The following is a 16,920-nucleotide window of genomic DNA, read 5'->3' as shown; positions in this document are numbered from 1 at the left end:
ACTCTTAATTGGTGAGCACTTATGCGAAATTTACATAAAATTTGTCTTGATTGAAAACTTTGAATATCAAGATATTTTTCCATTTGGAAATTACTTTTATGAGAAAAATATGTATCTAGCTTTCCATTAACAATTATCTTTATCATTGAACCATGCTTTTAAAAATAATGTCTTTAACTTTTTCATAATAAGTTGTTTTAATCTATTAATTGAATAATCAATACAATATGTTTCTTTCAATTCAAGCTTTTGTAAAATAAATTTAACAGAGGAATACCATGTCATAGTGTTATTTTCATGCATATCTTTGTTACATAAAAATGCTTCTTTCAATAAGTTTGAGTTACAATGATGCAATCTATGCAGATAGCTTATCATAGATATAACAATATTAAAATATATAGGAAATCTACCTTATTCTGATTGTACAGCAACATTTGTACTTTTATTATTTAAGCCTAGAATATGCTTACAGAACTTTAAGTTCATTTTATCAGCAACATTATTCTGGTATATTTTTTCAATCACATTTGTAGCATCTTTTTTACAGGAAGCAGAGTTGGTTTTAAACATTCCCCATATCTCTGAGCCATACAAAATAATAGGTTTAATGGTATGGTCAAACAGATGTAAATTTGTTTTAATACTAGCATCTGAGCCAGATAAACATCTATTAAGTTTATATGAAGCTTTTAAAGATTTATTAAATAAGTCTTCTTTTGCATAATTAAATAGGCCACTTGACTGGAATATAACTCCAAGGTATTTATATTTGAAAACAGTTTCAATTAATTCATTTTTAAAATAAAATGGTTCTTTTATGTGGCGTCCACTTTTATTAAAGATTAAGACTTTAGTTTTTTTTAAGTTTACATTAAGGCACCAGGTATCACAGTATGATTCCAATGCCTTCAAGCGCTTTTGAAGTCCATCTGAAGAATCAGAAAATACAATGACATCATCTGCATACATAAGACAGTCTATGCGACTAGTGCTGAGTTTTACACTATCAGGACAATTTAGTAAACAGTTAGGTAGATCATTTATGAATAGATTAAAAAGGGCAGGGCTTAAAACATCCCCTTGTCTAACCCCAATATAAGAGTTAAAACATGGACCTAGTTTGTTATCAACTTTTACTCTTAAATTATTAAGTGTATACATGTGTTTAATTAACTGGTAAAATTTTCCCCCAATGTCTGACTTGAGCATTTTGATAAGAATACCTGGGTGTATCACAGTATCAAAAGCTCTTTTAAAGTCAATAAAACAAGCATAAAATTTACTTCCCTTACAGTTAGTATATTTATCAATTAAGCATTTGAGGATAAACATGTGATCTGTTGTCCTTGATTTATTTCTGAAGCCAGCTTGGCAATCAGTCAAAATATTTCTCTCATCTAAATGTTTAGAAAGTCTTGTATTTAACACAACATTAAATAACTTTCCAATACAAGAATTTATAGCTATACCTCTGTAATTTTCAGGGTTATTTATATCTCCTGATTTATGTATAGGTATACAGTATCCTTCACACCATAGCTTTGGATATGTACTATGAGCAAATATTAAATTAAAAAGTTTATTAATGCAGCCTATAAGGGCTGTTTGTCCAGCTTATAGAAAGTCCCTGTAAGAGACATAAAAAAATAGATCCTTAATTTTCATATTCACGCGGCTCTTTTGAGCATTGCAAATTCATCACGTTCAGTTATTATTTCATCTTATATATTTGCTCACTCTGATTATGTTAATTAGGTACAGCACAATAAAACTTCAACATATGATATCAGCAGTGGTGTGGAAGAGATATCTAAGTTTGTTGGAAAAAGAGAGATAACTCTAAATTACAAAAAGGTATTCAGATATATCAGCTGAATCGTACTTTGAAATGGTCCCTTTGGGATACCGGAAGTTATTTATTTCAATGAGTGGCCATTTTGCCGTATTTCGCTAGACAAGTGACACTTTAAACAGACGAGAATATGTTATTTTCCCACTTATAATCAAATGACAGGTGTTTAACCGTTGAACAAAAGTTAGCAGACGTATGCACACCATGCGCAAATCAAATATCCAGTGAATTGTTAGTTTCAAGGGCAGAAAACTCGTACTCTGCCACCGGAACATCACAGTCCTATACATAGCCTGACATTTCCCTGAGTTTACTGTTATATTCATATCGTATACAATACGATATTTATTTGTTGATTACACTGATAGATTGTTATTGTCAAGATGTTCAGCCGGTTTGGTCACAAAAGTAAAGATAAGGATCAAAAGGACAAGAAGGAAAAAGATGAAAAGAAAAAGGAGAAAAAAGAGAAGAAGGAGAAAGACAAAAAGGATAAGCAAAGAGAACCAATGACCCAGGAAGAAATGTCCCGACTTGATGAAGTTAAGAAGGGTATATTCAGACGTGTAAGTGATCGTGATAAGAAAAGATCTATTCGCAAGAGCTCACCCCAAGAGGAAGGTGTACCAAGAGACAGTAGTGATAGCAGTATAAGTTCTGGAGGTCCTAAAAGTCCAAGTGTGGAAGATTTACCAAAACCACAATCGGTTAGACCAGTTCCTGAGCCTAGAAAGTTTCCACCAACAACAGCACCTAAACCAAAAAGTATTTTGAAAGCCAAAACAAGCAATCCACAATCTATCACTGCTGACCCCCAGAAATTACAGGAGAATACACTCAGCAATTGTCTGAATGCTCATATTGTTGGGGAACAAAATGGTGAAGTTAAGCATTCTGTAATTAACGGCACTGGTGAATCTTCACCACAGCTTCCAACATCACCACCTAAATCTCCGCCAGAAACTTCCCATGAGAAGTCTTTCAATGCCAAATTGAAGCTGCCCGATATTATTCCTCCAAAGCCACCACGTATCCGTGAACTTATGTTACAGAGACAGCCAACAGGTGGGTTTGGATTTAGTCTGAGGAAAGGGATAATAACAGAAAAGGGTGGTGGTTATAGTGAGGAGACCAAACACTTTGTAATATTTGCTGAACCAGGTAGTGGTCCAAAGGCTCCACAAACTGGACTCATTCCTGGTGATCGCTTAGTAGAAGTGAATGGGGTTAATGTTCAGACCATGACAAGGGAAGAAGTTGTGGAAATCATACAGAAGTCAGGTGATATTTTGTGTATCAGTGTACAACCCATACCAGAACTGATAGAACTGAGTGTGAGGCCAGCATCAGATGGCGGTAAAATAGAGATCCAAGATGACGTTGTTAAAGGTGGAACCCTCAAGAGAAGTGTTAGTCTACGATATCAGAAAGGGGTTTGTATAATTTAAATATTGTCAAAATATAAACACATACATTTGTATATACAAAAAAAAATCAAAATGCATGTCACCATCAAGATGCAGTTTCATACATGTACATATAAAAAGACATGCAAGTGTAGCCAAATTGTCTGTTTTGGAGTTGAGTCAGGTACAGTGTACATGTATGTTTTATTTTAAAGGAGGTTGAACTCATATAAGTCTATAAGATTGAGAATAGAAATGGAAAACATGTCAGAGATACAATTTCATACAAATTAAATCATCATACAATGTAACATTTATCTATCAATTTATAGTAACTGGGAACAAGTTTACATGCATGTACATTGTGTACTATGTGATTTCAAAAATACATTGCTAAAGCTCTCAGTTTGAACATTGTTAGTTATACATTGCAGGGGTTTCCCAACCCATGATAAAGGGGAGGGGTCCCAGTTATATGTCCCCATTCAAATGCATTGATCGGCCAAAAAAAAGGGGGGGTTCCAACCCCTGGATCTGCCAATGCATTGTTACATTTTAAAAAAAACACCCAAAAAAACATGATTAATACAGAGATCATACCACATCTTCTTTTTTATACTTTTCTTGGGTCAATGTGTACATTTATTTCTTTTCTTTAATTGACAGTGATAAAATTAAATGTTGCAACTCAATTCTGTCTGTAAAAGTACATGTACAAAATGTAGTACACACACATGTAGGTGCTTTTTTTCCCCTGGTCTTTTCGCTTGTACAACTGGATGTTTTATATAATCTGACGTATATATATTCAAATGACAAACATAATGAAAAGAGAAGGACACAGTGTGCTGATTTAAGTAGCACAAACTTACTTTTTCAACTTTCAGACATACAATGTACATATACATGATATACATTTAGGTCGAACTGAATAGCCCTAACCCTGAAGATAAAACATATAAAGTACATGTACATGTACAACCAAATGTAGCTACATTTGAAAGAGACTAATGATCTCAAATACTAATGATCCCAATAGGTTTCAGAAACAATCATAGTTTATTCTTAAAACAGGATATTGAAACCGACATACTGTTTAATAATCAGGAAATCTTTAATTTTCCTGTTTAGTACAAAATACATGAACTTTATAAGCAAGTCACAAAAATATATATCCTTGAGAAATAAAAAAAAAAAATTTTTGATCTTAATTAATGAAAAAGATATATGTGATTTCGAGTTAAAATCACATCATAATTATGTAATCAGGAATGTTGGTTACACAAGTGTAATGATGATAAAATCATAAATTCATATTTTATCTCATTAAAATCAGAACGACTTATCAGTTTGAACTGAAGTAATATTGTCATTGATACAACCAGAAATGTGGGAAACAGATATAAAATGTGGATTTACAATTAAATATTTTGTGTATTTAATATGTTTAAGGGAGAGAAAAAAGATTTATATATATATAACGTTCAGATTTAAATCATGTCATCAGCCAGAAATGTTGTACTCTTTTCCGATTTATACAATATACATCTATATATATATATGTAACGGATACATCTGTTGTAGGGTTGTCACTGACTCAGACGTACTTATGAATATAATTATTTTCTGTGACTGTATCTTACATTAATTTGTAGGATCCTTTACTATAGATAATTTAGCTGATCTGTAACAATAACATCTTCATGCCTTATATATCATGTACTGTAGTACGCCGCTAGATTAAAACTGACATGGAAAGGTAACATATGGCCACCGAAAGCTCTTTTATTGAGAGCCCAGGTGGTCGTGTGGTCTAGCGGGACGGCTGCAGTGCAGGCGATTTGGTGTCACGATATTACAGTAGCATGGGTTCGAATCCCGGCGAGGGAAGAACCAAAAATTTGCGAAAGCAAATTTACAGATCTAACATTGTTGGGTTGATGTTTAGACGAGTTGTATATATGAAACATATACATATAAAAAAGAAGATGTGTAATGATTGCCAATGGCAATGAGACAACTGTCCGCAAGATACCAAAATGACACAGACATTAACAACTATAGGTCACCGTACAGCCTTCAACAATGAGCAAAGCCCATACCAAATAGTCAGCTATAAAAGGCAATGTAAAACAATTCAAATGAGAAAACAAACGGCCTTATTTATATAAAAAAATTAATATCTTAAAATAACAATGAATAAGAATATGTGATTTCATCACTAATGAGAAAACCCACCAACAGAGACCGATGATGGAGAAAATAGAAATTATAGGTCACAGCAATGCCACAATAAGCAAAATCCCTAGATAGACTTCAATTTAACTTTAGTTCCTTTCATCATTGTTCATTGCAAATAGAATTTTAAGATTCAGCATTGTATTAATGATGTCCTTGAGTTATAATAAGATAATTTGGTTATATCAATGTGTTGTTAGGTTGCTGACAAAATGTCAATATATTTTATTTATCCAATTAATAAAATATATTGACAAACATAACCATGATAACCAAAGACGTCTTATGACCAAATGGGATCAAATTTTATACTGAAATGTTCATGTCAAACAGTTATTGTTTTGTGAAATTATTTGCAATTGTCTATCATATATATCTATTCAAAATGTCAAGCTACAGTGTATTGTTTGGAAGGTCTTAGTCTGCACCAAAATCTTTTCCATCTACTAGTCCAGAAACTAAAGACCTCAATTTGCCCCTGTATAACTACAAAAAATGTATATAAAATTTTGAAATTTTTCACTAGTTTGAATCAATATTTACTAGTCTGGGCCATCGGACTAGTGGCTAACGGTGCAGACTGAGGTCTAAACAAAACTGAATTTCTTACAATGAACTACAATGTATGTAGAGACAACATATCTTGCTTACTGGACGTCATTTGTCATCAAACCTATAATGGACATTATGGCACAGATAATTAATTTTTGTATCTACATGTATTGTCATTTGTCATACATGTACATGGACCTAAAGTCATAAAACAGTGGTAGAAAAAAAAACATGTTTATTTCTGGTTTACATGTATTCCTCAAAGCAGGTAGGAAAGAGTGTAGGAATTTTAATTATTTGATATTTATTTCACCTAAAATACTTTTATCATGATCATGATAATGGTAAATAGAAGTGAGGAAGGATGAGTGTGTCAAGAACAGTTTTCAATACCTTTATTATTTAGATAATTCACAACTTGTGTGAACTGAAGGTGATTTTGACCTTGACATATGGTCAAGAAACTGATCTTATGGAATACACATGTTTATACCAGATAGATATCTATGTTTTTACTTGGGTAAGGGACATATTGTACCCCTCTTTTTATTCCTTAATTTATGATATCTCCAAATATAAATGACTTCTTATTGGTTAAAAAATGTGAAATTTGTCAATCTCCATTATGCCAGTACATAAAATTGAGAATGGAATGGCTATTTAATTTCTGGGTATCAGATATACAATTGTACCAAAACTTTTGAAGAAAATAAAGAGAATTAATGCTATTCTGTAAATCTGTAGGCTAGGATATATAGACTTTGTAGTTTAAGCACAGATTTGTAATATAGAGTGTTGTCTTGAATCATCAACATTTTTTTTTTAAATTTATGAGTTTGAATAAAATGTATTTTGAAAATCTTCACCACCTGCAATATATTTAAGGAAGTTCACAATTGAACTTAACTGTCTGGGAAGTTAATATTTATTGTTATTCCAATTTTTTTGGGAAATCCAAGTTGTTTCAACTTCAATATGATACAACGACACCCAAATTAGATATCAAATTTACAATAGTAAAGGATCATATATCAGAATATACAATTATATTAATGACTGTAGTAACCAATTAAATTCTCATTCTTTGCTGTTTTCCACTTGTGCAGTAATTTCATGAAAAAGGTTTGATTTCAAACATGCATAGCCTAGGAAGGGAGATAATCGGAGGATTGAAAAATCTACAAAAGGGAGTTCTGTTAGTGATGCTTGCCTTAAATGGCTTTATGAGGGGTAAAAAACAAAAAAGACTTGCATTAAATTTTGTTTGTAAACATTGTGACTTGGCAGGTCAATGTATCAGGCTTAATAATTATGTCTATCCACATTCTTATTGTACTTTATATGATTACATTTACATGTATATTCAAATGTTGAATGTTTAATCAATAAAAGTTTAATGGAAGTTTTATGACCACTACAAATTACTAGGTAGTACTAACATCAAAGGGTCAGAATAGATAACCAGGTCTTGACCATCATATATAAAATGTATTACAGATAACATATTTAAATATTATACAAAACTCTAGGATTTTATTTGTATTAGATACCTAAATTGAAATTGGCAAATTATTTAAAAGGGAAAAATTTCTTTAAAATTCCAGATTTGAATTACATATCATATATCTATATACAAAATCTTATATCTAATAATTGTAACTGAAGAAGGGATTTACAATAGTAAAAGCTCATATATCTATCATGGATATATACAATCAGTTTATATTTATTGAAAGAAATTTGAGATTTAAGAACCAAAATGTTATAAATGTTATACACTGTAAACAGTGCTATACGTCCTCCTGACAATTTTCATATAGCATCCTGGTAAACAGGTAATTTTGAAATATGTGGTTTCTAGAAAGCATCAAATCTATAATAATAATTATCTCAAATACTACCACAATGAAGCAATATAGCATCAAGTTACCATGATGGTAAAAGGCCCTGTGGAGAACACTGGTACATTTACTAATTATTCATTTATTAGTGATCAGCCAGCATTTTTAGTTGATTATGTCTCAACTGGCATGATGGAACTCATTATATTCCTACATGTAATTATAATGTTCCACATTTGATTACATTCACATGTTTTCATCTCTTACTTTACATTATGGGTTTTGCACATTGTTGAAGGATGTATTAATACAATTAACTGTTCTCATCTTGGTTCTTAGGTCATATTGGAACATGCATGATGTAGTTGTCTCACTGACATTCAAACTAATACCAAATTCTTTTCATTTTTACGATTTTGCATTTGGAGTATTGTGGTTCAGCTAAAAAAAGATAACTATTTTATAACTTGATATCTGCCTGAATAGGGTATTAATCTAGAAATTATTTATCTTCATTTTGGAACCACACAATTATTTTTTTAACATATTAAGGGTGGTACACAAACTCAGTATAAATTGAATATACTTATATTATATCCTATAAAGTTACATGGTAAAAAAATATATTGATAGAGTTCCATGAAAGTAGTGCCTCGTTCACACAGACATTAAATGCGCTATAAAGGGCCCCAAAATTACTAGTGAAAAACATAGGTCTGCTTGTGGACAAAATGAAGCGGATGACTATATTTATGTTGTGAAACTTTCCCTGTACTTATTATTGTTGAGTAATGTATCATAAAGGTGACATTCACAGGTGTGGAAGATGACACTTGTGACTTGATTTCATCTAAATGAATTATTTAAATACCATACATAATAAACTAGCTTATCAAAAATGCCGAAATGAAATGTGATAAAAAAAAAACTTAACAGCTTATACAATGTTGTAGAAAGGTTCAACACTGACTTTTAATGTTGTATTTTAATCAATTTTGAGATGTCCCCCTATAAACTTTATAACATAAAAAGATTAAAAAAATGAAACTAGATCAGTTTTAAGAAGTTTATCTTTCCACCTGTTGGTTCAATACAGGTAGTTTACTACTTTAAAACTAGAGTGGTGTATTGAATCAGATAAAACTTCATTCAAGCTTTATTTTTTGATAACATTGTTCTCTGGTTTAGAACTACATTCATAATAAATCTTAACAAGGGAGAGCTAAACAAATCCAACTCTAGTAATTATTGTTCCGTGTACGACTTGCAAGAGGGAACAAGAAATGATCCAGAACACTTTAAAAAATGAAAATCATACCTGAATGTTTGCTTACTTTTTAAGGGAATTTTATCAATGAACTGGAAAAATTTATTATCTATAGTTTTCATTTATGAGATTTTAATATTAACCCAAGATTTTGAGGGATTTTATGCTGTATATTTTCAATACACTCCCTAATATAATCAAGAATATAAGACATCTACAGATTAACATTGTCTTGCAAATTTCTGATTAAAAGTTACATAATGTAATGCATTATAAATCAGCTTTTGTTGTTGGAGTATTTAAGAGTCATTCTCTGTAAGCATCAAAATCATGTGGAAATGACATGTCACAGAATTAGTTCAAAATTTGTAAGAATGATCTAACAGTTGAGATATACTGAAAAATACAACCAGTTTTGTGTAAAATTTTGTGGTTGCTATGGTAACGGCTTGAACACTTTTTGGTCAATTTTGGCAAGGAAAAAAGGCTAAAAATGTGCAATTTTAGTTAGATGAATACGGCCTTCAAGAGAATAAAAAAGAAAATTGTGTTTGCTATTATGAATAAGTATGGTAACGACATATTTAAAAATTGCATTTTAAAAAATATATTTAATAGCATGTATGTCAAGAACCTAGCTCCAAAAAGGGTCAAATTCCACGTGTATTGAAAATCCAATTTTACCCTGTTTTGAAAGCTTCGAAAATTTTCAACCCAGATTTTCCCAATATGGTTAAAATAATTTTTAAATAGTTTAACCATTGCTTAATCAAAATACAAAAAATTGGGAGGGGTATATTTGAAAATTTTGATAAATTCAATTTTTTGAAAACATGGTTTTTCGAAATTACTGTTTTTGATATATGCAAAAATAATAATGAAATTGACAAAAATGCTTTAAATGTCTGCAAAAACTTAATCTTGATCTCAGAAAAAAATACATGTTATCAAAATTAAATATAACAACTGCTGAACTCTAAAATCTCAATTTAAAGCCCCTTTTAGTTACCCCTGTGTAGCAGGAGTAGCTTCCCCTGAATTACTCTTCAGACAAGAAGACACAAACGTTTTTGTTTGTCTACAGAAAACAATTTCAATTGTAGGACCGTGACAAATGTATTTAAAGTACTACAAACACAATAGAATGTGTTTTGTTTACCGCTCACGGTTTAATCACAAATAAGACTGTTGAAAACATTCCCGGTGCTCTTCTGAACTTGTGAGAATGAAATCATTCCATCAATTGGTTATTGTGCTAAATTATTTTAGTTGAAATTTTACAAATGATTTTTTTGTAATGTTTAACACATTCCCAACAATTGCTCATGCAAAATGCCACTTAATGGAGAAAGGAAAATGAACACTCTGTGCCTGGTGTTGAGTGAAATTGGAACACACCACACGTGTAGACAATTAAAAGAAGAGATTGGGTCGAGCAGTACTTGCTGTGAACCTGATGACAAGAGGAAATATTCTGCCAGAAAGAGACATACTTGTGACACGAAAACAATATCAAATCTTTAACTGTATGAAATTATTGATGTGGGGGTTGGGACAAGGAACGGGACTTCAAGCCAAAATCACCATTTATAGCATTCTCTACCTGTCTATCAAACAGCTGCGCCATGAGTGCATGATACGTCCGTCATATTTTCAAAGAATAAAGTTCAATTTTTAATGTATGAAAATCAAAAGTTAGCTTGCATCAATAGATATAAACAATTCACCAAAGTTTCATGATATTGCCGAAAGCATTTTTGAGTTATTATAAAAAAAAACACCTTATAAATCCCCCTCTCTTATGAATTAAACCTTATGACTTGGAAATTAAATTGTAAAATTTGTAAAATTATAAAGGAAGCTTACATCAATAGATATAAACAATTCATCAAAGTTTCATAAGAATTGCTGAAAGCATTTTTGAGATATTGTCTGAAAATTGGAAAATACCCCTTTTTAACTCACCTGACCCGAAGGGCCAAGTGAGCATTTCTCACCACTTTGCGTCCGGCGTCCGTCGCCTGCCGTAGTTAACTTTTAAAAAAATCTTCTCCTCTGAACTAATGAGCCAAATTTTACCAAACTTGTCCACAATCATCATTGGGGTATCTAGTTTAAAAAATGTGTCCGGTGACCCGGCCCACCAACCATGATGGCCACCATGACTAAAAATACATCATAGGGGTAAAATGTAGATTTTTGCTTATATCTCTGAAACCAAAGCATTTAGAGGAAATCGACCGGGAGGGGATGGGGAGGAAATGGTTAATCAGGTCAAGTTCTATCTACACTGAAATTTTCAGATGAATTGGACAACCCGTTGTTGGGTTGCAGCCCCTTAATTGGTAATTTTAAGAAAATTTTGCCGCTTTTTGTTATTATTGTTACGACCATCTATTTCATGTAAAATAAATATCACATGTTGATAGATTAAAGATAAAGAATACGTTTACTAATTCATAAATTTGGAACTATAGTTAAAGCTAGTCAGCGGCTTGACCGCAAGTATTTATGCATCCGGTATCTTGTTTTTTTTAACCATGTGCAATATGAATATGTCAGGATTTTCCCATAGTTGTAAGCTTGCACGTGTTGCCATGTATAATGCAGTTCAGTTATAATATTTGACTTGAATGGTGAACATCAATAAAATGTAGTCTCTTTATTAGTCTGGATTTTTTAGGTTCCTAATGGAACCACAGTTGTCCCCAAGTTGTGACCAAAAGGTGCCACGCAATTTTATCTTGAATATTATTATAGAAAGAGATAAACTGTAATCAGCAATAATGAACAGCAAAGTAAGACCTAAAAATAAGTCAAATTACCCAAGATGGTCAATTGACCCCTTAAGGTTTATTGCCCTTTATATTCACTTTTAAACAAATTTCATGAATTGTATACATTTTTTTAAAATATTTACAAAATATTTCCCACTGTAACTACTGGGCCAAGTTCATTATAGATAGAGATAATTGTAAGCAGCAATAATGTTCAAGATCTACAAACACGTTACCATCAACAAAACACTAGTTTGTCATGAATTCATCTGTGTCCTTTGTTTAACATGCACATATACCAAGGTGAGCGACACATGCTCTTTAGAGCCTCTAGTTTTAATCCTGTATACTGCATACCTGCCAACTGTCACTATTTGCGGGGGATTTCCCCCATGAAGGCTCCTAAATGGAAATTTTGAAAGAGCAATTTTGTTCACAATTTTAAACAAAACATTTGATTTTACAAGGGCTATAGGCTTGTAATAGAATGAAGAAGCCTAAAAACAACATTAAAATATATATTAAGGACCCCTTGACGGTTTTGTAAGACTGTAAAAGCAATATTGCACGCTAAACTGCCATGGGCATTTTGAAAAGTTGGCAGGTATAATACTGGAAATGTAAAATCTAGAATTAAAAACTAAAATTATATGTGAATTATAAGTTGGTAAAAGCATTTTTAATTTTTGTCCGAAAACTGGAAAATTCCCCTTTTTTATGAATAAAACCCTAAAAACTTATAAAGGTAAATTCTAAAAAATTTATAAAACGAAAGGGAGCTCAGGTCAATAAATACATACAATTCACCAAAGTTTTATGCAAATTGATAAAAGCGTTTTTGAGTTAAATGTCCCAAATGTTGATGACGGACGGACAATGAAATTGAGACTGAAAATGTGTCAAAGAGACAACAACCCAACCATAGAGTAGACAAAAGCTGATGGCCAGAAATGGGTCGTCAATATATATCTTTATTCTCATAACCCAAAGTACAATGCAGTATACCGAAATACATCCTGTAAACAGGCGTATAAAAAGTAGCACAATTCTGTTGTTGACTAAACAGCTGTTATTGATCTTTATGCTTTGAAAACGTGACGAGCGTATCATGTGGTCAGGACATGTATTTCCATTCTCTAAAGTTAGCCTCAACCAAATGTAATAAAACTTTTACACAATAATAATTACTACTAAATACAGAACAAGTTTGAATTTTTGTGATGTCACTTGAACTATTCAAGAGTTTTGCCAGTATGCTAAACTGAGACCACAAGCCGGAAGATTAATTATTTAAAAAGTTTGGTTGGAATAGAAGAATTTTACTTGTAGTTTAGTGCAGAGACTGCGAGTTATATGTCCTTTTACATATAGAAGAATTTCTAAATTTTTCAATTCAGTTCTCCAACTTATATGTAAGTTTACCTAAACAAAATGTTATGAATTGTATACTCAATACTTAATGCCACAAAATCAGACCAAGTACACATTGCATCACTTTCCACATCCCTCAATTATGTCTTATTATAACTTTATGCAAGCGAGGTCATTATATGTGTCCAATGGAATTTATTTAAATAACGGGGGAAAAAACACTGCTTTCATGTTACACTTTGCGGTAAACATTTCCTAAAAATTGCCATATTTGAACGAAGACCGGTGATGAATTTTAAGCTATATTCATATCTGTAGATTTAATTTATAATTTTACTGAAGATTAAATGTATAATTTAACCACTGTTATTTTTTGAAAAGGTTGAAAGATCAATTTATCATTTAAAGCATTATAAAATTAACTAGGTAAACAATGATTGATGGTTTGTATGCCGCTTTCAGCTATATTGTGATATTTCTAAACGTTTTGGATGCAATAAGATGTCTTGAATATCAGTTTTCAAACAACCAGAATCGACATTGAATATTATACAAATTACAATTGGTTTCCTGGCCCAACGGAGATATCTTAATTTGTTCACCATGTTTCCCCCGAAGTCAGTGTCCGATGGAAAATGTGTCTGTTTTAGGGTAATCAAATCTACGGAAGCCGGTTAGTGTCAGGGTAGAATTTTATTTTAAAGTCGTTATAACGACTAAATTAACTTGTTAAAACGACTTAGCTAAGTTGTTATAACGACTTAGCATATTTATCTTGTTATAACAACTTAGCTAACTTGTTTAAACAACTTCGCTAACTTGTTGGAACGACTTAGCTTACTTGTTAGAACAAGATAAATATGCTAAGTCGTTATAACGACTTAGCTGAGTCGTTTAAACAAGTAAGCTAAGTAGTTAAATGACTTAGCATATTTATCTTGTTATAACAACTTAGCTAACTTGTTTTAACGACTTAGCTTATTTGTTTTAACAACTTAGCTAAGTTGTTATAATGAGTTAGCATATTTATCTTGTTATAACAACTTAGCTAACTTGTTTTTACGACTTAGCTTACTTGTTTAAACAACTAAGCTAAGTTGTTACAACGATTGATTGATTGATTGTTGGTTGCTCAACGTCCAGTAGCAAATATTGCATGCATATTCAGGACGAGAATAAGTTCACAATAAATACTATAGGTAGGTTGATACAATAGAGATGATGGTAGGAGAAATTTTGACTGCCACCGGAAAAGGAGGGTATATTGGATAGGGACAGAAATTTTGCCTTGCAATAGGCCATCTACGGACCCCTAAGAGAGTTGTTGCAATGGTTCTTAACGTGCAAAGAGCGTGGAACTCTCTTTACACGAGGCATCGGATTTAACATCCCCCTTCTGACTGGACGTGACTGCGAACTTGATACATCCCGCACAGTCAAACGGACGCGCCGCTTCGGCAAGCGTTTTACTGCCAGTCTGGAGAAGACCAAGTGACCATATTTCTATACCCCAGTCACCCTTGGGTATTTGTTACAACGACTCGGCATATTTATCTTGTTATAACAACTTAGGTTACTTGTTTTAACTACTTAGCTTACTTGTTTAAAAAACTTAGCTGACTTGTTATAACAACTTAGCTAATTTCACTCGTTATATCAACTTAGCTTACTCATTATTCATTCTTTGCTTCATTTAATTTTTATCTTACTATAATCATTGCTGTACCAACTTTGTAGAAATTAAAAATATTTCTCTGAATAAAAACTGCAATATCTTAATCTTACTATGTTGGATTTAAACCTATTATAGTATTTGGATCATCAAATGTATGCATTATTTGACAGAGATAAACAAATAATGCAAGTTAATTCCATTACGTCAAGTTATCGAAACATAAGTTTTAATAGCAATAGTTTAGTATGGTTATGAAAACAATTGCGACACATACAATGTAAAAAGAAAAGGCAGATAATTGAAAGCTTGCAATTCAGTCGTTCATTATAAAGTTACCAGTTTCCAACAACTTGCATGCAAAATGTAGATTTCAGTTGTCTAGTCAGGGAATTTATGAAAAAAGTCAACAGACAAGATCATTCGAAGGATTTTTTTGGTCATTTTTCGTATAAAAAAACATGATATTTATATTTCATTTTATTTGTTTTCATTGACTACATGTATGTAAGGTATCAGAAGGTGTGTAGTTTATTTTCATGTTATTATTTGATCATAACTAATCATCTGATATGATTAGAATTGCAATAATAACATTTATGCCTGGATTTTTTTCCCTAAAATTAAAAAAAAAAAAATCAAAAAATTCAATAGCGACCTTTTTTCAAACAAAATTTAACAAAAATTAAAAAATATACCCTCTGAGATATTTTTGTCAAGAATGCATCAGATGCAATATTTCATAATGATCATCTTCATTTATGCCAAAAAATCTGGAAAAAAAAATTTTGGAGCCATAATATTGGGGTATTTTGTGATTTTTTGCAAATCTTGATTTTTTGAAAAACATCAAATTTTAAATTTCAATTTTTTTACTTGAGATGAAAAAACTTTCGAAACTTTCAAATGTATTTTGAAACACTAATAGATAATAGTTGTAGAGCAAAAGAAAAGTGGGGATAGATGTGTCCAGTCTATTGGAAAAAAAGCGGTAAAAAAGGGTAAAAATGAAGTTTTCATCGAGCATTTTTGGAGTTTTTCAACCAAAATCAGAGCAACTTGTTTCCATGGCAACCTACACTTCAAATTTTCATATGATTATTATTTTTGTTGTCAGTGCACCATTGCTAACCCATGATATGAAAATAAAGGATATCCATGAGTATGCATTTTTCATTTTCTTTGAAATCCTTTGATGCTTACAGAGAATGACTCTTAATTCTTGCCCGCTCTTTCGTTGTTCCTTCCAAACTTTATTTAAACAGTATCAATTGGTTTTATACAATAAAATCACTTGTAAACAAGCATTCTAATCAAATCTCAGAAATTTTCCTTTATAAAATGAAAAGGATGAGATTTGGAAACAAAACCTGGTTAGCTTGGAGATGAAATAGGGTGTCCAGTTAGGGTTCAATGTCCTTCTGTGGAATGCTACACTGTGAACTTACAATTCTAAAAATCATGCTCAGTTTTTTTTTGGTCTAGTTCAAATAAGGATTTATATTTATTAAACAAACTGTTTGTATACATGTAGCAATTTCTGAAGTGTCCCTGGTAACCCATGTATGAGTAAACATATTTGAATGAATATAAAACTAAATGAAAATTCAAACTACTTTGAAAAAGATAACAGACTAATAATGATATTGCAAGAAAATATTTCTTTTTTTTTTAATTATTTATGTCACAATGATTGAAATAATGTTCAATGCATTTTTAAGAAATTCAATAAAGTTCTTCATACTTTGCAGCTTTTATATCATTGAAAACACACTAGCTATTTGTATTGTTATTTTAATAATGGAGCATACAAGAACATTCAATATTTGTAACAGAATTTAGATAGAGTTATCTCCCTTTTCCCAATAGCTTATCTCTTGAAAGTTGGCTTTTTTTTAACAGACTTGATACCAATTATTTAAAAAGATATAAAATGACTAC

The 16,920-nt window shown here is 31.5% G+C and overlaps 1 protein-coding gene across 4 annotated transcripts in view; it reads left to right on the top strand.

Annotated features, from left to right (window-relative positions):
- Window positions 1-1,914: 1,914 nt before the first annotated feature.
- LOC134728352 (unconventional myosin-XVIIIa-like) overlaps window positions 1,915-16,920 on the top strand; it is a 92,673-nt gene continuing 77,667 nt past the window's right edge. For all 4 annotated transcript variants that reach the window (XM_063592943.1, XM_063592946.1, XM_063592945.1 and 1 more), the window contains exon 1: window positions 1,915-3,288. In XM_063592943.1, the coding sequence (XP_063449013.1) occupies window positions 2,239-3,288 (1,050 nt within the window). In that variant the 5' untranslated portion in view covers window positions 1,915-2,238. The remainder of the gene's footprint in view (window positions 3,289-16,920) is intronic.

Source organism: Mytilus trossulus, chromosome 8 (assembly GCF_036588685.1).
Source record: "Mytilus trossulus isolate FHL-02 chromosome 8, PNRI_Mtr1.1.1.hap1, whole genome shotgun sequence".
Lineage (NCBI taxonomy): Eukaryota > Metazoa > Mollusca > Bivalvia > Mytilida > Mytilidae > Mytilus > Mytilus trossulus.
The sequence above is the reverse complement of the archived record's forward strand: the minus strand, read 5'-3'. Positions and strand labels throughout refer to the sequence as shown.